Below are 27,279 nucleotides of genomic sequence, written 5' to 3'. Positions count from 1 at the left end.
GGGGGGGTATTGCACAGTTTCCAGATGTAGTGTCACTAGGGTTGGTGTCACCTGGTGCAGTAACACATGGTGTCACCCCCCGCATTGACCTCCTCCTGTATCACACCATACACGCTCCTTAGTAATGTTTTTGTACAGTTATTCATAAACCGTAATTCCCATATGTCACTGAATGTCATAGTAATAGTTATGATGAATACGGCTAGCAAAATTAAAATTATACAATTAAAAGTATTTACATGTAAGTTGCATGTGATTAAAGTGAAAATTCGATGAGATGTGATGTTTTTAAATAAAATTAAAAAAAAATAAATTAATTTTGTTGTATTTTTTTATTTTAAATTGAAAAAAATCCTGTGGCCTTTCCTTTTTCTTCCCACTGAGCCTCATCCTACTCACACCATCTCTTCAGCATTTTAAAGGAATGCAGGCAGACACAACATCCCATTTCTTTCCCAAAGAAGATGTTTGGGGAACAGTGATGTTACTCCCCCCCCCTTAGGATGTCATCTGGTCTGGCCCAAACCTCTCATGCACTCCTAGTAATGCCCCTGTTTCCAGATAACCAGCTGTGGTTTCCGCCACCACAAGATTGCTGTTTCCTGAGCAAACAATAGCAATCTTGCAACAAAAGCCAGCAATCCTGTGCCGAAAAATAGCCACATGGTGTTGCTTTGCCAGATTGCTGTTTTCTGTAAAAAAAAAATTTTTTTTTTTGCACAAGTCTGCTGTTTAGAATTTTGTTGTGCTTTTTTTTCTTCAAAGCAACAATCTTGCACAAAAACATACATAGTTGTCTGGAAACAGTAATATTTGTCCCAAGCACCCAATTCTCATGCAATCCCCCATGTATTTCTGCACAAAATTATTTACTAAAATAATTTGTTTTATTTATATACCGCTATTCCAAAGATCATAGCGGTGAACAGCAAGTAAGCTAATTAGCAAGTAAGCTAGAACACTCAGGATATATGAATGAGAACTGTGCAGTCATCTTTGTCTACTCCGCAGCAGGGAGGAAATTGTGGAAATTATTTGTCCTCAGTTGTGAGGATGTAATAGTTTAATATTAACTTCTTTGTTGTGATCTCTGTGAATTACACAAATGGGTTTTCCTGAGCTTGCACAGAGACATTCAGAACCTTCTAGAATTGCTAGGGAAGTCTTTTGGATGATAGCTCCCCCCACCCTATATACACCCCTAGCGTTCCTGCACTTTCCCCTCAGCACCTTTTTGTCCACTGCGGTAGCAGCACTGAAGGAACTAAATCTTAGAATTAGATTTAGAATTATAATAGCTTTCTGATCTCTGGTTTTGCTTTGATTATCATTTTCTCTTATTGGATTTGGCATTGGCGTAGCGTTTTTGTGGCTTTTTGATTCATTTTGACCTCAACTATTCTCTGTGTCACGATTAGACTTTGTTTGAACTTGTTGGGTTTGACCATGGTGAAACGTCAGGAATAAACTTTTCTAGAACATGGCTACATAGCCCGAAAAACCCACCAAAAATCTAAATACAATTTAACTTCTCAGCAAACCCATATACATCTATAAGAGGGATGGGAAAAGTATAGCTTCTCAACTGTATGAGCTCCTGGGGCATTTTGAGGCCTCCTCAAAAGGGTCTCACCAAAATAGGGAATCAAAATATTTTTTCTGTTTGCCCCCTGAAGTCTCAGGATGGTGTTACTAGTCCTTTTGCTCTATTTGGTGGCCTTCTAGCCTTTTCACCATATAAGATCTTGTACAGGGCTCCCCCCCCCCCCAAATAAAATGCTAACATTCTGAGGGCAGAACCTGAGAATAGCTCCCAGAACATTTTGCAGGTGACTTTGTAGCTTTCAGCACTCAGATGGTATGCTCTCTAACACAGGATACTAGAACATTGCCTGAGAGATACTCTAGCCATCACCACTTGGAGAGGGTAGGTCCTCTGAGGCCAAATCCCAGAGTGCTGGACTATTTGAATAAAACCACTTGGAACAGGTGAGACAAACGGTTGTGGGTCTCCCATCTCTATGTAGATGGAATGGAGTTTGCCTTCTGCTTGTCAATATGTGTCTAGGTAGAATTCCTTAAAATTTACTATTTTGCTCACCTGAGCTCTCAATTTTGCAAACAGCCATATTGTCTAGTAGGTAAATCAATATCAATATCAGCACTCTACTTAAGAATATTTTAAGCTTTGGACTTTCAGGAAATATATATTCAGAACAATAAGTATGTGGCTATAAATTTCATCCAGAGAAGGATGACCAAGGTGATCAAACGTCTGAAAACCACACTTGATGAGCAATGATTTAGGAAGCTGGATATGTTTAGCTTGAAGAATAGAAGAGGTGACATTATGTCTATCTTTAAACATCTGAGGGGGTGCTATGTAGAAGAGCCAACTTGTTTTCTGCTGCTCTTGAGACTAGAACATGAATCAGTGGATTCAAGTGTCAAGAAAAGAGATTCCACCTAAACATTAGGAAGACCTTTTTTACTGTAAGAATTATTCAGCAGTGTAATAGATTGACTTGAAGGCTGTTGGACTCTCCATCTTTGAAGGTCTTCAAACAGAAGTTCGACAGGTGTATTTCATGTGCCCTGAAGGAGAATTCAGACCTGTACATTTGATATTTTATCCAGACAAGTATATTTGAGATTTTTTATTTCTAACACGTAGGGCATGAAATGGCAAATTACTAGCAACTTATAATGGATTTCCCATGACAGAAGAATAGAGTGAGAAGATTCCAGAAAGCAGCAAAATAGTAATTGCTGCTTCCAGAGGCTTTGTGGACATTATTGGCTATGGGAGTGGGGAATGGGAAATGATCCGCCAAATTTTGAATTGGATTGGGGGAAATGGGGGCACTGCTGTCCAGGATCCCATGGGAGCCAATGTGCCCCCAACCTGTGGCAGTTGCCTCTTGGGTATGTAGTATTGCGCTGTTAATGTTTGGCTATACCGGTGTATAGCCTTGGAACTTAGGCAAGTACTATGATATAAACACACTGTGATATACTGTTCTTTTCCCAGCTTACCATACATAGATCTGTATGTCATAGGGCAGTTTGGACAGTGGTAAAAACTAGCTTCAGTCAACTGATGGTTTATAACACTCCCTAGTTACATAGCTATATAATGTGCATCTTAGATCCATTGGGCTAAATCCATTAAAATGAATGGAACTTCATTCCAACACTAAAGCAAGTCCTATTGATTTCAATGGGTCTACTCTAGTTTGAAACTAAAATAAGATTTAGGTCTTGCTTCTAGTTTATTTTTAACCTCTTTCCCCATCTAAATGCTCTTAGAAGGAGAGAGGAAAAATTCCAGAAAATGTGATACTCTGGTGGTATGGTGTTGTCTAATGAGAAGCACCTCTTACTCTGCTGTAGGTGGGTGGATGGGGGCTAGGCCTTGTTAGCTTTCATATTGGATCATGTGACATATTTTAAAGAGAATTCCATGTCTAGAGGATCCTATTTTAGAACAGTTTTGAGAACTTTGAACTAGAAGACATCTTTAATTTGCTGAGTTGGCCCACAGTTGTCTCTCTCTCTCTCAAATTTATGTTCAGCTGACTCTTCCAGTGACTAGAGCTGGAAAGCTTGAGAGGTCAAGCCTTTATGAAAAGAACAGGGATAGTCATGCTGGTGTTTGTCCTCTCTTCTTTAATAAGACAGAGGAAATGTGCCAAGCATAGAGATATCACTCAGCAAGTTGACAGGGTATAAAAGTTTTGCCGTATAGAATTCTCCAGAGACCTTGACTCTATGTGCTTTAAATTGGACACAATTCTGTTTATTTTATTAAGAACTTCAGTAGAAGGCTTGATTTATAGTGTGTACCTTTTTATTCTGTCTAAAGAAATGGTGAGTATATTTTTGAGGAGAGCCCCCTAAAGCAACCTTAATTACTAGTTGTTATATCTTTACTTTGGGAGATAAAAATATATGATAAAGATGGGCAACTTCCGTGGGGCTCATGAGCCAGTGGACCACCGAAATCTTGCACCATTTATTGACATATTATTTATTTAACTTTCATCTGAATTTGGTCCTCCTTGCCCATTTTTTCAAAACAAATTTAAAATGTCAGACTGCTTGCTTCCATACTTTGAAAACTGCAGTGATAAGGAGAGAACACAATGTTTTTGCCCTGGCACTGAATGGAAAAAAGTGGGCTGCAACAATTAGTTGCTTATGGTCTACAATCCTTTCCTTATATGATGCAGAAGACATAACAGCATAATATCCACCTTATTTAATTGTATGTCAAGTAATACTGTACACACCCAAACACAAATCGCAGACCTCTGACTGAATGAGTGTGTGTGTCAGTACTATCACTGGGTGGGTGTGGGGGTGCAGACCACACCAGGTGACATCCCACAGGAGGAGTGACATCCTGGTGGGGCCTTCCTCCTGCTGTGGCAGAGCAACAAGTGTGCCCTTCGTAACTTTGCTGCCACCCAGCTCCTTCTCAGAAGAGGGATCCGAGTCAGTTGCAAGGACTATGGGAGGGGTGAGTGCACCCCTTGTGGCTCCCTGGGGACCTGGGGAGGGACCCAGGCCAGTGACAAAGCCATGAGGCGTGAGCAGCTAGGGGAGGCAGGGGAGGCCGCTGCTACCCCCCTTCAACAGCCCATCTAAACCAGGTGGGAGGGAGCTGGGAGCTGAGGCAGTAGCAAGGGCGGTGGGGGCGGTGGAGGGGCAATCATTCCCCTTGTGGCTTTATTGCTGGTCTGGCTCTCTCCCTGGGGAGGGAGCTGTGCAGATGCTGAAGCCAAAAGAAGTGAGCAGTGGGGTCACGGCAGACCATTGCCACTGGCCTCCTCAGCAGGTGCCACCAAGCCTGGTGACATCACTCGTGTGTGCATGTGTGCCTTCAAGTTGCCTGTTGATGTATGGCAATCCCATGGATTTCATAGGGTTTTCTTGGGCAAAGAAAACTGAGAGATGGTTTTGCCATTTCCTTCCTCTGAAACCTAGCCTAAAGCACCTGGTATTTGTTGGTGATCTCACCTCAAAGTCCTAATCAGAACTGACCCTGCTTAGTTTCCAAGATTAGATGGGTTCTGGTGCCTTTAGGTATTTAGGTCTGCTGGCTAGGTGTAGTTGTATAATTTGGTCATTGCTTGGAGAAACCACATGCCCTGAGGTTGTGAAATCCAGGTGAGCCAGTGTATCAAGGTACTGTGTTTACCTTGAAATTATTTATGCTTATCAGTGGAGGACAAATACAAGCAGTAAATTTGCTCTGCATCAATAGCCCAACAGTTCATCTCTGTGGCTGGCATGACTATGAATAATTTATAAACTCGTCATCTAAAACCATACAGAGGCTCATTAGCATTTTAATGAAAACAATATAGGCATTGTACTAAATCTTTGCATTCTGTTTTTTCTTCTTCTGCTTCCTTCTCTTCCTCTAGTAAAACAATTCTGCCAAGTCCTTTTGAAAACAGCTGAGGACTCGGGATAATGTGCTGACTGGCGCTATGGGCAGGCGATACCCAGGGGCTCACTATCGTCAAAGCAATTCATGTACGTATGTGAATTCTCTACTCCTTTCTGCATGTAAAAGCAAAGCTGAATCCTTTAGCTTAACAGGGTTGACTTCAGCTTCTAATGTTGCAACGCTCATTGCCATCCACTGCTGTATAAATACTGATTTTGCAAATCTATATTACAGTTTCAGATTTCTATGATGATTTATTAATGATGATTGAAATAATTTCCTTTGCAAAATAAAGTAAAAGGTTTGCTGTGTGCTAATTGTCAATTTTGCTGCTCAAATTTCTTAGGTGACTTTTATGCACAGATTGGTTTGGCTACATCAGGTTTTTATGTCATTTAAATCTTCCACACAATTATTCAATGACACACTCCCTTTGCCATCCCTCACCCCCAAATGTGTTTGTGTGTCAAAAAATAGTCCCAGCAGTTCTGAGACACTTTAAAACACTGTCCCTTCTAGGAAAAATATTTCTAAAACAGCCTCCTCCCCAAAAAATGAGAATGATGCAAGATCATTTCTGGTTGCCCCAGATGGTGACCAGGATGGCATAGTACGGTTCTCCAGTGTGGCCAAAATTGAGTAATATAGCTCTACAGACTCTGACACATGTATACTCCTATGTAAAGAGTCTCTATATGCACTGTGACCCTACGAGTACCAAGATAACTAATTTTTCGTAAAGCACATGAAAAAGACAAAGGCAGCATGAAAAAATTTGATGTGCATAGCCTCTGTGATAGTGGCATTGTCAAAAAAAGAGGACACAGATTTTTTTAAAAAAAATTCAGATGTTAAGATACATTTAGAAATTATATAAAAACATTTCAGAAGAAGGAACTGGTAAAACTACCTCTGAGCATTCCTTGCCTAAGAAAACCCTATGAAATTCATGGCATCGCCATAAGTTGACAGGCGATTTCCAAGGTGTGCGCACATGGACACACACGCACACACACATACAAATAGAAATATGATACATGATGCTATAGTATGAAAAATTGTGACAGGGTGACCTATGTATCTACTCAGTCTGATTGCACATAGGCTAACAGTTTATGAGCACCCACAAGGCCCTACTCTCTTTCCTTGTGTTTTTTAAAACTGGACTTCAACTGGACAATAAAGGTCTGTTTTCTGTAAGATATGGAACATGGCAATCCCACTATTATTTCTGTACCAAGAAAAAGGTCCCCACATTCTGTAGCTGGACTTTCTCAAGCTCTTACTTATATGTGTGCACACACTTGATGTCTTTAAGTTATCAGTCATGGCCAAGGGTGATAGGGAGTATAGTTGAATAACATGTGGAGAATCAAAGCCCTGCCCCAGTTTAGATAAAAGTTCCTTTTATCCCTAACCAGCTAAGCCAGTGATGGGGGATCATGGTATATATAATCCAAAAGCATTAGATGGCCTAAAATTGCTTGTCCCTGTTTTAGATGATATCCAGAAGAAAAGACAAGGAAGCACAAGTGATTCTACTTCTTGTTTTTGTAATTCTTATTTAATGCTTGAAGTAAAAACTTCACATTTTATTCACCCAGTGAAATGCATAAATGTACATCTCACCACATGTGGACAACCAGTGCTTCAGGAAGCATGTGTCATTAAGTTTTTCCTCATTTATTTTATGTAACACAGGATGGACAGATATGACCCTTCAGATGTTTGTGGGCTACAAGTTCCATCAGCTGCAATCAACTGACTTAGCTAAAGGTGAGCAATGATGGGACTTGTAGCACAAACATATATAGATGACCATTGTTGTTCATTCCTAACAACAGCCATGCCCCCCAGAAATCAAACATTCACAGAAATTGAACTTTTCAGTAGTAAAATACTGACTCATATTGAAAGCCAGTGGGAGTTCAGCATCCATGTTGTCTTTCATACTGTACAATTAGGGTGCTTCAGTTTCTGTGGTTCCATCCTATGGAATCTTGACATTTGCAGTTTAGGGAGAGGGTATTTAGAGTTCATCCAGAGAACAGTAGTGTGTCACCAAACTACAGACTGCCAGATTCCACAGGATGCAGCTATGGCTCTTTAAGTGCAATCATGGTGCTATAATTGTGCGGCATGAAAAATTCCCAGAACTCTTCAACTCTTCACAAAACACTGTCTGACAGAATAAAGTATTGAAAGAATTAGCAGTGCTGCTAGCAATAAGTAGAGAAGAGCAAAACTTTGAGAAGCGAAGGCATGATATTATGTTGGGATTCTATGCACAAATAACTGCTTCTTTCCCCACATGTTATGCATGTTCTCTGAGCATGACTTAAATCTGCATCCAACCCACACTTGATACTTCCCCTCTGACCTCACTGTTTACAATATCCCCACCTAGATACCTGCAGCAGTGCATACACACACACACACACACACACACACACACACACACTTATAATATCTTACATCTGATAAAGTGAACTGTGGTTCATAAAAGCTTGTGCCACCTCTGTCTTTAAAATGCCAGAAAAAGCTGTGTTTTTTGGTGGAAGAGACTAACATGCTTCCTTCCCCACAACACACACACACACAGGCCTCGGAGGTAGAGAAGAACTGTTGGCCCTCATCCCCTTCCCCTTCTCCTTTTGTGTCGTGTCTTTTTAGATTGTAAGCCTTAGGGCAGGGAACCGTCCAATTAAAAAGATTGTATGTACAGCGCTGTGTAAATTTACAGCGCTTTATAAATAAAGGTTAATAATAATAATAATAATTCACTTTGTTCATTGTATTTTTACTTGGGTGTCAAATCAGCATGGCTTGTGCACAGGTAGAGGGAGGAGTGTTGAATATGTTGCCCATAAAAATATATTGCTTGTCTGCATGGGACTGGTATTTAGTTGTCCTTTTCTTTTCTTTTTTTAAAAAATTTATTATTAAAAGATATACAATACAACAATACAAACAGACAAACAAGCACATCAACCATACATAATACTTATAATACATTAGTTGTCCTTTTCCATTAAACACTTTTGTGTTCCTTACTGGAAAGCAGTTCAGATAGCTTATTACAGTTGACCTTGTTTTGCTTCTGTGTTCCACTGAGGACAGATAAATATCTCTTTAACATCTGCAACCTGTCCCCTTAACCCCTTGAGAAAGCAGCTGAAAAGCAGCTGTCTCAGTGCCTTCTCTAGGTGATAACCTATAAGCCTTCAGGCTTTCTGTATTGTAAAGTATGTCAAATGAGCTTCACAAAAGACAGTATATGAAATGTTCTTTGTGATGCACAACCCCTGTCTTTTCCCCTCCTAATTTAGATTATTGCATTTCAAGTCTTGGCATTTTTTGCTCATGCCCTAGGCTACGAAGATAGCCTGTCCCTTCCTTGCAATTATTTCATTTACTGTATAGTATTTTTAACAGAATATTTGAAATAATAGTTTTTAAGGGCTTTCCTAAAACATCTGACTAGTCAAACTGATGATGATGATCCTCCTGTTGTTGCTGCTGGTCCTGCTGCTGTTTCCCCCACTTACTTTCCTACAAAATCTGGTTAGCTGTCACTGCTCTCCATTCAGCTTCTGCTGTACTCCCACAGATACAGAAATGCATTTTGCTTCTCCCAGACTGTGAAGATTTGCTTGGCCTTCTCAGTTAGCCCAAGATTGTTAACATGATGAATTCAAACAACAGCTAATTATTATTATTATTATTATTATTATTATTATTTGTATTGTGTTTTTTCACAAAGGAATCAAAGTGAATTCCAACAGTATAAATAAAACATCAAACAATTAAAAATTACAATTTAAAACCCCAACCCTCCCCCCAATCATAAAAACAAACAAACAAAAAATAATGCATCCATTCTGGGGCAAGAAATCACTCTAATCTTTTGGAATATGTCTGTTTTAAATGGTCTAGCATAGATGACACAACACAGTTACAGAATGTTCAACTCTCTGAAGAATTAATACGTTTGTGTTTCTTAAACAAGTAAGGAGAATGACATTTGGAGTGACTTGAGATGTATCTTTGACAGCATATAGGGTACAGTCCTAAACTCACAACCCCATGGAATGCAGTCATATTTACTTCCAGGTAAACATGCAGAATGTTTCATTTGTAGCCCTCAGAAGATGTGCAAGCTGTAACTTCAGACATGGCATGGGGATTCAAGTTGTGCATCATTGTCCAGCTGTAGTTGAAACACTTCCATGTCAGGTGTTGAGGTTTGCTCATTGGTCAGATACTATAGTCTTAGTACTTCTGCACTAAGAGTGGAAAGAATATTCGGAAAAGTTTAAAAAAAGATTGAAAAACATGTTTCTTAAGTGTCAGGAAACTCTGACAAGGAAACTCCTGGACAGTTGAGAAACTTTATAGTTCAGGGTATATATTTTGTGTGAAATTTATACTTTTGTTTGCAGAAAAGAGCACTTTTTGCACAGAAAACAGTATTTATATGCTGAAATATTATTTCCTGTGCAGAAAATGTTGTCTTCTACACAAAAACCCCCACATGTGTGTGGTTTTTTTTTTTTTTTTTTTTTTTGACAAAATAAGAAGTGGACTCTGAATAGCTTTCAAAGACATCTTCACAGTGGGGAAAAAACTGCTAAAATTATTCACTGATTCCTTTAAGAATAAAATTAGGGAATAACTGCATCCCTACTCTACGTCCACCATCAATAAATAGCCATGTTGGTGAGCTCAGAACGATAGGAGGAACAAACTTTGTGAAAGCTGTAGGGAGAGTGAAACCAAGTGCCTAAGTGTTGAAGACATGTCTGACTGAGAAGAGGATAACTGTCCAGAACCTTAGGAATGAAAATAGATGTGCCTGCCTTATGTAGAGATGGCCATTTTTGCATCTTATCACAATCTGTTGTAAACATAATTTTACACTGCTTTAACCTTTTCCTTAAAAGAACCAAACATAGCTTCTAAATAATTGCTAGTACTGGGTCTGTAATGTGAATGTTTTGGAGGGATAAATATAGCTTTATCTGCCTGAAAATTTCCTTTTAAAAACTGTGCAAAACTGTCAGTAGTCATGGACAGTGCTTGGTAATATCTCAGAATGGGAATGATGTCTCAGTAAGTATTCTGTTAGTGAATAGGTTGATTTTCAGTGTCTTCACTGAGTTCTTTACTTTCCCTGTGAATAAGAAAAGCAGAATAAATTTTGAAAAATAAGCACAAATAGGTATAATCTGCATGCTTGTACAAGTTGCAGAACATATTAGGTGTGTGCAGAATTTTAACTTGGTGTTAGGATGCTTAAGGAAGCCTAAAGCTCTGGATATAGGTTTGGTTGCTATAACAAAAATAGGAATTTTAAGGAAATACTTCTCTCCACACAACAAGGTTTCCTTCCTCATTCAGTTTACTACTTAATGTTCTGTCATTACTGGATTATGTCTGGTAACATTAAAGGGAATATTAAAGCCTGTTATCCAGAATCTGCTACTGGTTTGCCACTGTTGAATAATCCCTGCTGAAACTCAGTCTCTTCAAGCCCTTACTTATTACTCTGGAGGCTTTTCTGCTGCCAGAGCAGAAAACTTTTAAAAAAGGTTTTACAAAAATGAAACAGCAGCTATATGGGCTTTGAAATGGAAGGAGAAGAGCTGAAGTTTTTGAATTTTAGTTTGTTTCATAAATAAAGTTGTCAGCATGCACCAGCAGTTTATAGGTATATTTTACAAGCTGTAATCTTCCTCCTGCTCTTTGTGATAATAGCCAGTCATTTTATAGCTAATTCTTTTCTTTAAATGATAGTTATAGCTTTGGCCAATGCTGTGGTTTTCCTGCAGAGTGCAATTGGTGTAAATATTATGAGGTATCAAGAACTTAAAGCAGAGGTGGAAAGTTTTCTACGGGCCTGTCTAGAATAACTCACTCTAAACATCCGGCATTCAGAGTTTACTAAAAGGGGAAAGTGAAAGGGGATAATGGAGAGGATTAGATTGAGGTTAATATCTACCTATCTTAAAGACTGGTCCATGGAAAACCGGAATGGTACTCGCTGGGCAGAGTAACAGTAAGAACTGCTAGAAGAAGTCATTTCCTACCCAAGCACAATGGCAGAACATAAACAGAACTTTATTGGAAACCATCCTACAATGGGCTGTGTCTTCATACATTTATTTGAATTATATTTTGCCCTCTGTTTAAAACTGAGACTTATGGCATCTCACAACAAGATCAAAAAAAAGGTACAAAACAGCTCATTTGAAATTGGTTAACTGCTCACCCAGCTCTAAAAATAAAAGTAATCCCAACCAGTAGAGCATGGGGAATGCTTGGAAGAGGGTCTTTTGGTAGTAGGGAAGGAAAATAGTTTTGCTGCTTTCAAGATTCGTGCCAAATTTATATTTTCCCCACTTCCTTTAATTTATTGGAAGATAAACTGCAGTTCACCTCAGAAAATTGCACTTTTGCAAGCTTGTGATGCATTTGTTGACACAAAAATATACATTTTTGAAATGTGAAAATGCATATAACTGAATTCCATGCTATGGAATTCTGGGAATAATGTTACCTAAATGTATATCTGACAGGTCTTGTATTCTTTAAATTGTCAGGCAGTGAAGAAACAATTATTCCACTAGTTATCCATAACTGCTTCATTGCAGATACATTTCATATATATTGGGCCAGCTATAGCAGATCAAGGTACAGATCAAGTACAGGATCAAACACAAGTACAACAATTACCATACCATCCGGCTTTAAAAATGCCTATTACCTTCCTAATGAATTTAGTTTTTTTATTTTTTAACAGTAGCTTGCAAGCTGTGAACAGATGCAATAATAATTGCATGCTGAGCTGTGAACTATTATTTACTTCACAGGGCAGGGTGTAAGATTTCTTAGTGACTCAGGAGTTCTACCACATTGCCACAGTCGAACTTTGATTTCTATAATCTACCTTTCCAATGTAAAATCTGAGAATAATCCCTCCAAAGCTTTTGCAAATTGTTTTCATTTGAATTCTTTGCCCATGAGATTACTGCTGTCCAAAAGTGTTTACAATGTTCCAAATGGCTTTATTCAAAGGAAAATCCACGATAGTCTGTGTAAAAAGAGAGGAGGAAAGAAAGTACCACTTTGAAGACTAGTCAATTTGTTTTATTTAAGAGTATATGTGTGTGTGTGTGTGTGTGTGTGTGTGTGTTTTGATTAAAATGTCTGATCTGGCTTACATAGTCAACAGTTCATGGATGTGAATATAAATAAAACCCATACTATGTTACAGAAAAGTTGTGACAGAATATTGAGTCCCTCCACACTCTGGAGACTTAAGTATTCTGCACCCACGATCTAAACAAAGCACCAGTTAGGTATCAAATTCATTATTAAAAAGGCAACAATATACAGATACACTCAGATACTATTTACAGCAACACACTAAAGTTTCAGCTATTTCAATTTATTGCCTTTCCTTGGCATTTTACTCTGCTCTTTATTCACATTGCATAACCTTACGACATAAGAACCAGCTGTGTCATACAAATCTTCACTAAGAAATTGGAGAGTGAAATGACCAGAAACAGACTGCCTATTCAGCAGGATATATTTGCCCTACTGCTGCCCTGTTTTAATTAGACATTTCTTTAAAGGTGTGTACAGGTTCTGGATTCCTGGCACACATCCATTATATATTGAGAGATGTGTGCCTTCTCTTCAGACTTTACATGTACTATGGCAAATACCAGTAAAAATGTTGGAGTTCTTGCAGCAAAACTGGAAGTTGTTCTGAGTAGGAAAATAATAGTGCCTTATTTCTCTTTGTAAATTACAACAAAGCCCACAACAGAGCTGTACCTCTATTTCTCAAAATACATCATGCAAGCTTTTGAACCTCCTGACTTTTTTTATCAGGGAAAACATGTTAAAAAGTTATACAGAAAAAGAAAGGTAACATTGGTAGAGTCATAGGCTTGCACTTTGTATCAGATTTTGCTTCTATTCTTATTCACTTCCATGTGGGGACTAGCAATAAAATTAATTACATTTAATAAATAAATAAATAAAATTAAAGAACATTATTTCCCTCTGGCATCTGAATCCTCTCTAAAATGCCTGTCTTAATGACCGTTTCAGTGGTTGCCTTTATTTTTGTACCTGAAGTGTCAAAGTAGCACCTAGGGACAGAGCCTTGAAGCATTGTGTTCTCTACAATGCTGCCCCAGGGTCCGACACCAAGATGTGGTTGTAAGAGCTTGTTTAGAGGTAGTTTTTTCTGGATTTTTCAGGCTATGTGGCCATGTTCTAGAAGTGTTTCTTCCTGATGTTTCACCAGCATCAGATGCTGGTGAAACGTCAGGAAGAAACTCTTCTAGAACATGGCCACATAGCCCGAAAAACCCACAAAAAATATGGGTGCCAGCCATGAAAGCCTTCGACTTCACCTTGTTTAGAGAGCTTGACAAGGGAATTAGGCAACCTGGGAAGACTGAATTGGTTAATGACTGTTAATCACAACTAATGTGCAGTATGACCACAAGTACAGCAGCTACACAATACATACAGAAAACCTCCCATGTTCAAGGGCAAATCCTTGAAAAGTTATATCTCTGACATTCCCAGCCAGCATGGCCAATAGTTACATTGGTGAGAGGATTCCAAAACTAAAGTCCCCAGTCCACTAACTATTCCTTGAGTCTCAATATAGTTCAAATATTAGTCGCTGGGAAGAAACAGTGCCCTGTTCACCAAAAATGTCTAGTTGACCCCTACTAGAAACAGGATGCTGGTGGAGTTAAGACTGTAGACTAGGTAGCCCCTTCAGTTGTACTTGTGGTCATACAGACCTAGACTGGGCTGGGGAGTTATGTGCAGAACATCTGGTGCTTCTTTAGCCAGTGGGCATATGTATACGCCAGTTGATTACAATGCAAAAAGCTTTATCATATGAACATTTCTGCTTTTTTCCTAGTTGACTCTGGTGTGGAAACCTTGGCAGGGTTTATGGCAAGCAACAGCACAACTGACATTGTGAATCGGAACGGTCCTGCCACTCCACCCAACACCCTTCACCTGCGCTCCTCCCACAACGAACTCCTAAATGCTGAAATCAAGCACACGGAAGTCAAGAACAGCACCCCTCCAAAGTGCCGGAAAAAATATGCACTGACTAACATTCAGACGGCAATGGGACTTTCTGACCCTGCAGCACAGCCCCTCCTGGGCAACAATTCCTCCAATATCAAGCTGGTAAAGAATGGAGAGAACCAACTGAGGAAGGCAGCAGAGCAGGGGCACCAGGATCCCAATAAAAACCCGACTGTTCCGACAACTGCTGCAGGCATAAATATAACCTCAGAGAAGTTGGAAGGGAAAGAGCCAAGCCAACAGGATTCCTCAGGCAGTGAAATCCTGCCCTCACAACGCCGGAGAACCAAGAGCTTCCTAAATTACTATGCAGACCTCGAGACATCCACGAGGGATGTTGATCAGAATTATGGGAACAGCCAAGTGGTGGGAGAGGAGAAACTGTCCTCACAATGCAACAATCAACCATCCACAGTGATTGTTAATGAGGATGCCTTACCACAGAAAGCAAACAAGCCAACAAGTCCCGAAGATGGGCAAGTAGCAACTGTATCATCAAGTCCAGAGACAAAAAAGGATCACCCTAAAACTGGTGCAAAAACAGATTGTGCACTACACCGGATTCAGAACCTAGCTCCAAGTGATGAAGACTCCAGTTGGACAACATTGTCGCAGGATAGTGCTTCCCCAAGTTCACCAGATGAAACAGGTATGGGCGCTTCATTTAGTATTTCAGTGGGGAGTGAGGAAATGTTAAACATTTGAGTAATTTCTTACTAAACTTGAAAGTTAGGCCAATATGTCATTTTTCTTATGTTTCAGCAGAGGTTGCAGATACAGATTGCAAATGCTGAGCTTAAATTTTGTGCTAAATTTTATTTATGGTACATTCAGTCATCTCTGTAAATTTCATAACAATCCATTGTTAGCATTCACTGTTGTTGGGGAAGGGCAGTGAGACAGTCAAAGGGAGATAATGTGACGTGTCATGGAGGGGAAGGTGTGGCTGTCTGACTAGAAAAATAAACAGAAGCACTCCACAATGCAATTTTGGTCCAGGTCTTACCTGTATTTCTCTAGTTGCTACATGAACGGAATTGGACCACCTGCGGATTTAGAAAGTAAATTGCTCAATGGCTTGGGCAACAGAATCTGTGTAGCGAAACTCATTGTTTTGAGGTGTACAGAAGCCCACTGACTGATGCTCTCTATTGTATCCCCGTTCCCACTAAGAGCTTTTCAAGCCTTTTGGAAATTATGTTGTTTGAAATGTCAGTGGATTAAGTGGGGGAGACCCATGAGGACAGGTCATGTGCCTGATTTTTGACATATAAAGCCCAGTTAACATATACAGTCACTGTTGCAGTATTTTATAAACTTCTGAAATTTGAACTTCCCATTTGTACACAATCTGAATTTAATTGTCTTGATGAGTTTGATTTGTTTTCTCTTATTTTCCTCTAAAATTGTTGGTTCCTTCTAATTGCTTTGAATCTTTCATTCTCTGACATTTTCGTAAACTTGAGTATACTTAATTGATGGATCCCCCCCCCCCCCCCGCAACAATTGACCATGATTTAACTAGATTTTTACTATTCTGTATGCCCACACAATGTGCTGCACTTGGTGATGTTGTATTCTGCTGTCGGCCACAATCTGAGATGTAAGCCTAATAGCTGAACTACCATAGGGCTATCATTTGTGAACTGATCCAGAGGGTCTTTGACATTCATCTCTTCTATTTTGAAGATAGATATTTCCATGGTATATTTCGAAATAAAGATTTTTAAGATGTATAAGATGGTTGCTGGAGTACAAAACCCATATTGCAGTTGACTGAATAGTGTTTTCTCCATCAGGTTATGAGAAATATTTTGTTAAATTATTGTTTAAAATTCAAGAACTTTGAAAAGTTCTTCTCTCTCTCTCTCTCTCTCTCTCTCTCTCTCTCTCTCTGAATACTTCATTGAAGGCCTAAATTGAATTGACACTTTGGTCTGTCTTTCACACCAAAGGAAGCGAAAGTTAATATCTTGGATTTCAGAATAGATTGATATTTTGAGACAGTGCAGTGATTAGTTGAAGTATTTGTGTGTATTTATATCAGCAGACATCTTGGAGCAAACTTGTATTTTCTCTTCATTGGTGTACTTGCTGTTTAAAATACAACTCAGGGGAGGGCATCTTTGCATGGCAACCTATTATTTTGAAGAGGTTCTCCAACATGATAATGGCAGTTTCAACAGGTTGCTCCTGTCACTAGGTAGAGTGAGCCAACTGCCTCAGGCTGCAGACACTGGGAAGTAAAAGTGGCAGCTCTCCAACCATTCATCCAGAGTCTCCTGGCATTCCTCACTATTGGAGGACAGAGGGTTTGTATGTTCAGCTAGCGTGTTTTCCTCAGGAGCAGTAGGAGACACTATCTCCTTGTCAGTATTGAAGTTAGACTCAACAACCAATGCAGTTTGCTTTTGAATGTGGAATGTAGAGTTAGAGGTAACCATTTTAATTTTGCTTTCAGGCAATAAATTATTTTGGGTTCTCTCTGGTACCAACATTAAGCCATTATTTTCAAGGAATATCCTTTTGTTTGAGGGTGGCAATGGCAAAACCCCTCTGAAGAAACTTGCTAAGAAAGCCCCATGATAGGTTTGCCTTAGGATGGCCAAAGTGGTAAATGACGTGAAAGCACACAACAACAGTACTTTTGTTGTTGTGTAAAGGAAACCATAACAGTTACAAGTGTATAAAATGAGCAATAAGTAAAACATTGTCAAACCATTTTTAGGATAACAGTTATTTTCTAGTCAGCCAAAAAGGACAGTGTTTACAAATAAAGTGTCATCACAGTGGATTTAATGGCCAAGCTGAGAACTGAACCCTGGTTTCCAGAGTCGTAGTCCAACACTCAAACCACTATGCCACACTGACTCTCTATCTCAGTGTTGCCTTCTGCCAGCTGTCCTTATAGATCACAGAAGTGGGCATTTGTCTTGATGTTTTTGGACTGCAGCCAATCCCTTACCAGTCCCCCAGTATTGACTGGTGTTGTAATCCAATATCTGAAGGGACACAGTTTTCCACACCAGATTAATTAGCTGTCACCTAATCACCCACTTTTGCTACTCCTGTATTACACCCCTTTTCTTTATCTTTATCCTCATTTTTCTTCCCACATATTTTTAGAGGCCTTTCCTAGCCCTTCCTTTAACCACTTTGATGCTTCTGTACATCTCTCAAGTGCTAGCCTGGCCTTAGCTCAAGTATCTGTTGCTAAGGCAAAAGAGGAGAGAGAGAATGCAATCATAATTCAGACCATGCTTTTGCAAACATGGTTTTCAGGTTTCCTCAAAGCTATGAAACAAGACATTGAAATATGAATGAATTTGGCCAGATAAACCTGTGCTTCAGCATCTTTTTTAAAAACAGCCTAGAATTCCTGCCAAAATTGCTGGCTTGATCTATGTTCCTAAGTGGACACTTAAATCTACAGAAAAAAGAGGAAGGGCTGCTGTTCCACCCATTGGAGTGGAATCCAGCAGCTGCTTTACTGTCAAGCAAGTTTGGGGCATTCAGTATATATAAAACCGCTGCTGCATAATGTTGGCAGCATAAATGTGTAAGTGGAGTAGTTTTGCCTGCTGTTACCCAAAGAGATAGCTAAATCTGAGGCCAGCTCATGATCCCCCCCCCCCCCCCCCAGGATGAGTAACAGTGTTGGGAATATTAAGTATAAAGCTGTGGATATTCTTCAGGGCAGTAGCTTCACAAAAAGCACACCAATGAGGGGAGACAGGAGGCACTTGTATGCTGATGGTAGAGGCCAGAGCTTGGAAAAATTACTTTTGGTGTCAACAACTCTCAGAATCCACCAATCAGCATAGTCACTGGCTGGCTAGGAGATACTGAGAGTTGTATTCAACAAAGTAAGGGGCTCAACAGATGAGGAGAGAAGGGCGGTGAGAAGCTGCCCCCTTCTCCCCCATATGGAGGCTGCAACAACCAAACTGTGCAGCTTCCAGGAGCCCTAAAAAGAACCCGCTCCCGGTGGGTTCCTAGGGTGTGCACCGGGCACCATTGGTGCCCTCACGTGCAATGATGATGCACGTACAGTGCCGCCCAATTTGGATGCAGCACTACGCCTGCGTCATCATGGCGGGCCCTGTATGGACGGGGGTGAGCCATGATGGCACCCGGATGGTGTGGTAGGGCTCGGGAGCGTGCCTCACTCCTGAGCCCTATTTTCGGCCCCAGGCCACTGCAAATTGGAAGTCTGTATCAGGCCTAACTTTCTTAAGCACTGGTATGTGTATGTCCCTAATGAGCTGCTGTGTTGTTTGAGAATGTCTTGAGTCTGTGTTTTTTGTCTCATTCAAAATGGAATTTTTGCACGCCCTACCAGGGAAAAAGTTAGAAATGACCTCTTTTAGATGAGCATGTAGAGACAGGAAGCACTTAGGCACTTGTGCTTCCTGATCTCTAAGTGCCAAGTTCATAGTAAAAACCATTCTAAGAAACAGTTCATTTTGATGGAGTTGTTTTCAACAGTGCATTTCTAATTTGATTATTGCATCTTTGTTGATGCTTAGAACTTTCAAACTGCTGAGGCATTTTGGAAAAAGTTACCAATTTATGAGGTAGACCTGCGTATCAGCTGGCAGTGTTACTTCTTGTGTGACAAACATGATTGTGAATTGGCCTCAAGTTTTAATACAGTGGGCCCTCCCCGTTTCGGATCACCCACGAAAGGGGAAATCTGCATATGCTTACATCCCATTGGAAATAATAGGAATGTGTGTATGTGGCGGCAGCGCAGTAGCACGTTAGTGCACATCATTGTTTTTCTCTCCACGCGGCTTCCGTTTATGCTGGAAGCCGTGTATTGTGTGCCCACATATGGCATGGGCGCACTGTATAGCTTTTTTAAAAGATGAGGTTAACAGAATCAAGAGTACCAGGTAGAAGGCAGAAAGCCTTTCAGAAAGGAAAGTCAGGACAAAGAAATAATGCAACCAGTATAGCTGTTGTGAGTGCAGAGTCGATTATCTTGGGGTGGTAAATGGCAGTGGGCATTTGGAAAAGTTAAGATGCAGGACTGCTAAGTAGTATAGACCAAGTGGCAAGGTGGAGTAGAAAGTTAGATACAAAGGATAGGGTTGTCATAAATAGAAGTTGACTTGAGGGTATGTAACGACAAGAAGAGGAGGTTCCATGTTAGTGAACTGTACATCTTTCTTCTCTTCCATAAGGCTGGAGAACCTGTAGCTCTCCAGATGCTGGTTAACTTCTACACGTGTCCTTCCACTTTGACTGAGGTTCACGGCACAGGACCCTCGTGAATATGGAAAAATCGTAAATAACAAAAACACTATGTTTTTATCTGAGAGAACACCTCTCTAGGAATCTCTTGGTCCTCCAGTGCAATTCTGTGGTCAACATCTGCCAGACATTGACCATAGAATTGTGCTGGAGAAGTTACAAATGCCTAGTGAGTGTTCTCTCTAGGAATCTCTCTAGGTCCTTCAATGAGACTTTTGGTTAAAATTGACCATAGAGTTGCGCTGGAGGACTTAGATATTCCTAGAGGGAACATATTACTAAAATTTGTGAATAATCAAGTCTGCAAAAGTCAAAGCCGCAAATGTGGAGGGACGAGTGTATTGGCAAAGGCTGATGGAGTTGTCACTTATGGAGTGCCATAAATGATGCTGTCTAATATGACTTTTTAGAAGTTATAGAAAATCTAGAAATCTGTGGAAAACCCATTTAACACACATGTTCTGTAAGTGGCATAGATTAGGTCTTCATGATATCATCTGTATAGATTTTAGCACTCTGAGTAATATTTAATCAGGAATGTCTTCTGCCTGGAAGTGCTGCAGTTACAATGGCATTGCTATGTGGAAATTTGGTAATGAATGTTTGTGATAGTGGGCAATCTAAAGTATACTAAATTTCTTGGTAATACTATTCTTCGTTCAGTTTGGGATGCTTTCAGCAGGATTTTAGTATGCAAGTGAAGATTTCCAGTGTTAATTTTTAGGATAACAGTTATTTTCTAGTCAGTTTTTAAATTAATTTTAACTTATGTCCCTGAGGGGTGTTTAAAAAAAAAGCCATTTCCCTGGTCATTTTGGCTGACATGATTCTTGGCTTTCCTTTAAGTATTGATTACAAAAAGAGGGAGGAACTTCCTGAGGAGAGCAGCAGCACTTTCCCTAATAGGAACATTTCACTAAATCAATTCCTAGCAATGCTGCAGTGTACCTTTGAGGAGTTGAAGGTTAGGATTTTCGATAAGCCCTTATTTTCCTTCAAAGAGTAAATCTTTGCAATAAATTTTACTGAACTTTTTTGCTTTCATATTTGTAAAAATATCTACGAACAGTACATTGCAGTGCATTTTTACTGATGGAAGGAGGTTTTTTGGCTTTGGTCTGCAGATGAGCTGATTAAATTGTGATGTGATTGATGCCTGTAGGCTGTGAGGTCTCAAAAGCTTGTCATTTTGAACAGTATCAGTCAGGAAATACTTGAGTGTCTGGCAGTCTGGAATTGGTTCAATACCAAATGTGTTGCATGCACACACTGCTGTAATTCCTTTATAGCTGTCTTGGTTTCTGGCATATTGGGGGAAGGTAGTCATTTATATGGGCAGCATGTGGTGTTTCCATTCTGAAGTCTGTGGACCGTCAGATGGCACTTCTTAATTCCACCCCAAATCCTGTTCCTTGTTTGTTAGACTAAATAAATGCCATATACATCGTAGTAGGATTCCCTCCCCCCCCTCCACCGTTCCCCTGCTCAAGCCACCACAATGATCTGGAGGCTTTATAGAGACGGAGAGTGCAAGTGAACATGAAGCTGTTAGACCATGTGCACAGCAAACTTAAAGGATGCTGATAGCAAACCAGCTTAGGCTGAAATGCAGAGGAGCAGCTAGCAGATGTAAGTAACAAACAGTTGTACATGTTGCTTTTCCAGCTTGTGTATGTTGGCTGTTCATTCCTGCACTGGGAAATGATCTTAAAGATGTAGTTGTGGGGAGGAGGTGAACCTGTATTTCTGTCTGCATGTTGCATGTAACTATTTCTGGTGATTAAGGGTGGCGAGAGCTTACCCAGTAAGGCTGAAGTAATCCTGGCAGTTCAGGTCTGGTGCTCAGCAGTTAGCACCTCAATGCTAGAGGCGAATTAAGTGATTATGTTTGAAAACTGTGATCTGCAAAGCTTAAATGTTTTCACTCAGGTTCTAGATTCCTTTCAACAAGCATCCGGCTTTTCCTCAACACTGTTGCTAATCTCCCCTCTGTGACTATGTACTTAAATCACGTGAAACACAACTTGGTTCATCCTAGTCTTTTTCTTCAACTCCAAGGTGAATCAACTTTTTTTTTTTTTTGTAATGGCAGATTGTTTTGGAAAGGCTCAGCATGTTGTTGGCAGTGCCTGATTTGTTTCTGTCAAATAGATTTGACAGACAACTGGGAATTCTTTTCAGCTCAATTTTAGGGGAATGACAGTTGTTTCACACTATGGATTAATCACTGAGGCTGTTGAATAAATCAGAGTTGGGAAGAACTGTTGCCATAATCCAGTGAACAGAAATAAATTTGTCAATCAGTTACATATTTTTCTTCTGCTACAGTATAAATATTTTAAATATATGTCTTGAGACATTTACTGACTCAGTTTGGATTGTGTGAAGCAGAGTAAGTCAAAGATATGCTGTCACAATGCGGAAAGTATTGCAGAATATTATTTATTATTAATTAGCAAATATCTCATTACTCAGGGTTGGCCAGTTAGTATAATTGCATTGTAGGAAACTCATGCTTGCGATGCAGAGCTTTAGACTGTCTCTCACAATATCAATCTACAGACAATTGATGAAGAACACTGTCTTCCCTAATTAAGTTCCAAAGCAATCAGCCTTCTTCTTAAGGAAGAAGAAGTGGTTTCCATTTAGTTTCTTTTGAAAAAGAACTGAAAAGGGGCAAATTACCCTAGTTGATTTCCCCCTTTTGGCTTTTTTCAAAATGAAAAAGATATTTTCATGTTACAGGCTTTTGGGACAATAGTTTCATACCCTCAAAATATTCCAGGAACAGTCCCAGCTAATCGTCTGTCATCCCACTCTTTCAGCTGCTTCTAAAATGTTCCTCAGTTTACCTGTATTTCAGTTGACGCAAACTGAGGTCCAAGTACGGAATAGATTTGCATTCAGTTAATCTTGCCCTTCCCAGTAGGCTGAGGTGTAGTCTCTCTTGGTTTATGTATTGTTCCTTATTAATATCTTTTGCCATCTTGACTACCCTCTGATGTTGCTTGTCCTTATGTATCCTGCTTTTCTTCTGTGAAATGTTGGCGGGTATTTACTTTTAAGGCTTATTAGTCAATCAACGAGTAAGGCACTATAGTAAATAATAAGTATTCACCTTGCTCTTTCTGGGGTTCTCTGAGGCAAGTAAACACACAATGAGGCCCATCTTCAGATGATGACATTCCACGATCAACCTCCAGATAATTTGACATCTAAATGTTATTGAAGACCAAAGTTATTGAAGACCAAAGCCAGGAGAGCAGAATCAATCAACTATTTCAAGAATAATCTTACTAGGTTACCTGACTTCCAGTACATGTTGCAAGGGAGATTCTGCCCATAAAAAATCCATACAAAAAACATCTACCAGAAACATGTAACTCATGCTTCCTAGTTTGGCTTTTATATAGGCTATAGGACTTTGCTAAAAACAACAAGGGAAAAAAGCCTGGTTAGCTACAACCAGTAGCAATGACAGATGGCCTCTGGCTAGATTCAAATCAGAAGTGGGAATTGTACAGTCTTCCATATGCTACCGATTTCCCCATCATTCATCACCATTGGCTGTATGGGTTAGAGCTACTGGGAATTGTAGTCTAACATTTGGAGACCTGCACATTTAAAAAAAACCTAATGATAATTTTAAAAAGACTGAACAAAATGTTCAAATGCAAAATATCAACACAGTAAAAAAAATTACAATACATCACTGGGACTCAAAACAACTAGTCAGTACAAGATATAAAACAACAATCAATGTCACGGGAACAAGAATAACAAGATCTTTAAAGGGGCTTTAAAAGCCTGGGAGAACAGAATGGTCTTAGCCTGATGCCAAGAGGATAGTAATATTGACATCAGGCTCACTTCTTCAGGGAAAGAATTCCATAAGCTTTAGGAAACATGAAATGAGTAGACAAGGGCTCAAGGTGTGCTTCAAAGTGGCTAACAAAACACATTCTCTCTCAGATAGAGCACCTAGCCAGACTGGAAGGAATGTCTTTATTATTCTGTATTACTTTATTATGAGAATGTGATACAGTGGTTTAAGTACTGGTCTATTCCCCGCTTGGCTATGGGAACCCACTGAGTGAACTTGGGAAAGTCACACTGTTTCAGCCTGAGAAGAAGACAGTGACAAACCACCTCTGAAAAATCTTGCCAAGAAAACTCTGTGATAGATTCACCATAAGTTGGAAACTACTAAGGCACATAACAACATTACTTTATCACTCTTTCTTGAAGCCTTTAGATAGTGATCCATCTTATATGTAAACATATTAACACAGAAGAAGCTGAACAAAATCAGCTCTTTGATCCATGTGGAATTTTGGAACTTCCCCCTCAGATGAGCTTTGAACCTCTTTTGGAAAGTAATTTGTTAGATAGCTCATTACAAAGGAATACACAAGGAACTCATTCGTTATATATATTTTTCTCGTTTGTTCCCCCCCCCCCCGCCCCAAACAATATTGTTACTCATAACATTTTCATTACTTTGCAGATCCCTTTTTAAAAAATAAATTCAAAAGAAAATGGCCAAAAAAATTGGGGAGGTGGTCACAAAATGCATTGATGCTTCCTATCAAAATAACAAGAAAAAGTAATAATAAACATTACTTGTTATACAAAAACGTGTATCCAAAGGTATACAGTTCATGTATACCTCAGTTAATGAAGTAGATATGTTCCTGGGCATTCCCTCTTCAACAGAAAATTTGGTATGAGAAGTCACATAGAAAGAATTGGGGCAGATTCCTATACCACAAAAAAGAAGAGTAGGTAAGCATGTTTCAGAAACTTTTTATTAGTCACTAACAATAAGCACATATAAAATGAAACAACAAGGTCAAGCAAACCTTGCATAAGTAAACAAAAAAATTTTAAACCTTGAAGGCTTCTTCCAAAATTCAGCCTAGGGGTATCTACTTTTTTATGATTTCCATTTTGGTGGCCAAATTTATAGAATTGGCTAGAGCAGAATCCCATTCAAAGCTCAAGCTTTGTATATTGCATTGCTTACTGCAGGTGCATTGCTTACTGCAGGCACATTGCTGCAAACTGACACCAAAAGTCTGTTTCTCCATTCCTTCTTCACCCTTCTCCTAATGCTGATAAAATTCTTTGAGCTAGACAGAGAATGAGCAAGAAAAGAAGGGGTGGATGGGTCTTAAAAAACTTTGTTAAAAAGAGCTTCACTGTTAGAGGCTTTGTTAACTGATGTATATGTATATTAGTAAAAGGACCATTGTTATGCCCTTACACACCCAAAGTAACAAGTTATTGATCACTTTATAATATGTTCTTTCCAAACTTTGGCCTTAAGCACATAATTCACTAAGTTTTGTATAACACTGATGACCGAATAAAGTACCGAAACTTAACATTTTGATGCTTATGCATCACTTAACATATGACTAGTTGTTATGTAGCAAAATATAAGGGCAAATACACTATCTCCTGTATTTGTATAGAAAGTGCAGGAAAGAGTGAAGACAATATTGAACTAGCAATTCCCATTTTGGCAAGATAGACAGTGACTAAGCTGCAGTTCTGAACAGAAGGTAAAAATCAGAGGATCTAGTCACAAAGGCATGAATAAAGTTTCAGATTTGCCACAGACTTTGCGACTTTGAACAGTCCTTGCCCAGGACTGCTAGGCAAAATACCAGTGGAAAATAAGTGAACATTTTATAAACAAGAAGTCAAATGCTTTATCAGATATAATTAAACTTGATGTTGTTGGAGTGAATCATAAGAGAGGGAAGTAAAAGAGGGGCTTGCTCTAACGTATTTATATGTTACTGTAAATGAGTTTGTCAGATGAGAAAGTTTTAATTCATTCATCAGTTTATCACAGCAATTACATCTTGGCCTCGCTTTCTTTTCTCCAGCAACAGTGACCTTTGATTAGTTGAATGGATCAGATGACAAAGATGGTGATGAGGATAACAAATGTACTTGTAAGAATCAGAGATTTTTTCCCCATAATGTTACAATCCCTCTCCACATTACATTTCCTTTATACATTTAACTTTTTCATATCTGGTTTTGAGAGGCCAGAAAGTAGTATTACTACACTACAACTGCTTTCAACACTATTTTTCCTTCCAGTTACCCGTTTGACAAGATGCAACATGATCCTGGCATGGTGAAACACTAGCATACTTGTGCTAGATCCCAGGGAATGGAAGCATCAAGCCATGTCTGGATCAGCAGAGAGATGTTCATCCACACAGCTAGTTAGGTGGTTCTAACTACCTGTGTGGACTTTTTTGGGTTTGTGAGGAAAACAGAGTTGTGCCCAAGCAAGATGGAGAATTGAGAAATGGGAAACTGTGTTTGCACAAAGAAGTAATGGATTCCTTCTTGTGTGAAGTTTCAAAAATTTGCTAATTCCAAATCTGCAAGTAATAGCAGACCACTGCCTCCAGATCTGATTTTCCAAGTCAACATCTTTTGGAAAAGAAAACACTTTCCCATGGGATGTAGATAAAAATAACTCATTCTGGTAAACTTTTCAGTATGATTCTGATGCAGATGTTAGTGTGTGGATGCCAATCCTTAGCCTCATTATTTTCTTTTAAGGGCAGCCCAACAAAATTTTTGTGGCAGCAAAGGGAGAGTATCCAGAATTATATTCGCCTTCTGGTTTGTTGCCTAAGTTGTCTTTAGGTATTATGGTGTTATCTCTTGATATTTACTAATAAAACTACCTGTTCGTTGGTTTAAAACTCTACAAACACGGTCAAAACCTCCATGAACCTGGATGCTCAGCTACCAGGGATTTAATTTGTATACCTTCTGCATGCCATGCTGCTGTTAGTTGAAGAAAACTGTGTGCTTGGTGAGGATGGAAAGATAATGTACAAGAAGAGATCGCAGACCTGAACCCAAGGATAGAGCTTTCTGTACCTTCTCCAGTCTTGGGGTAGGAATAGTCCATGAGGACTTGATGACTGTGCTAATTCCCAAGATTTTAGTCAAAAGTTTGGTGAACAAGTGCACCTATTGAGGTAGTTCTTGATACAGAGTACCATTCCTTAATTTTTGTAAATGAAACAGAGCGTATGATTCTATAAAAACGATCATATTACAGTTCATTGATTGATCGTGTCTAACAGTACTTGAAGTTGCTTTATACAGACAGACCTTTGGAGCATTTCATTCAATATCAATAACTCTGAGACTGACAGCTTCTTTCCAGAGTTTCTGATAGGGCTGCTCCCAGTCCTTCTTAGAAACGCCAGCTGTGTAATCTGCATCCTTTGTGCAAGCAAATGTTGTACTCCACAAATATTTGGAAAATTAATTTTAAAAGGTAATTATTTACACTCAGCACCTAACATTCATAATTAGTGGCTGCAGGGATAGGCTGAGTGAAGGTTTCCAGGTGTTATTGGGCTGAAAATCCCACCCTGCAC

General features: G+C 39.4%; 1 protein-coding gene across 9 annotated transcripts in view; it reads left to right on the top strand.

Moving 5' to 3' along the window:
• Window positions 1-27,279, top strand: part of APBB2 (amyloid beta precursor protein binding family B member 2) — a 198,729-nt gene that overhangs the window by 79,996 nt on the left and 91,454 nt on the right. For 6 of the 9 annotated variants that reach the window (XR_016281285.1, XM_089525149.1, XM_089525148.1 and 3 more), the window contains exons 1-3: window positions 5,463-5,544; window positions 7,160-7,234; window positions 14,418-15,242. Coding sequence is in view for 8 of the 9 variants with exons in the window: in XM_089525149.1 (XP_089381275.1) it covers window positions 7,171-7,234; window positions 14,418-15,242 (889 nt within the window). In the remaining variant the exon portion in view is untranslated. Of the gene's footprint in view, window positions 1-5,432; window positions 5,545-7,159; window positions 7,235-14,417; window positions 15,243-27,279 lie in introns of those variants that run through there. The other 3 variants (XM_089525147.1, XM_089525153.1, XM_089525146.1) reach the window with 1 other exon arrangement.

The sequence above is a fragment of the Sceloporus occidentalis genome, unplaced genomic scaffold (assembly GCF_023333645.1).
Source record: "Sceloporus occidentalis isolate IW3139 unplaced genomic scaffold, rSceOcc1.0.p SCAF_5, whole genome shotgun sequence".
NCBI classification, from domain to species: domain Eukaryota; kingdom Metazoa; phylum Chordata; class Lepidosauria; order Squamata; family Phrynosomatidae; genus Sceloporus; species Sceloporus occidentalis.
Note: the sequence above shows the minus strand (reverse complement) of the source record. Positions and strands in the feature narration are given on the sequence as shown.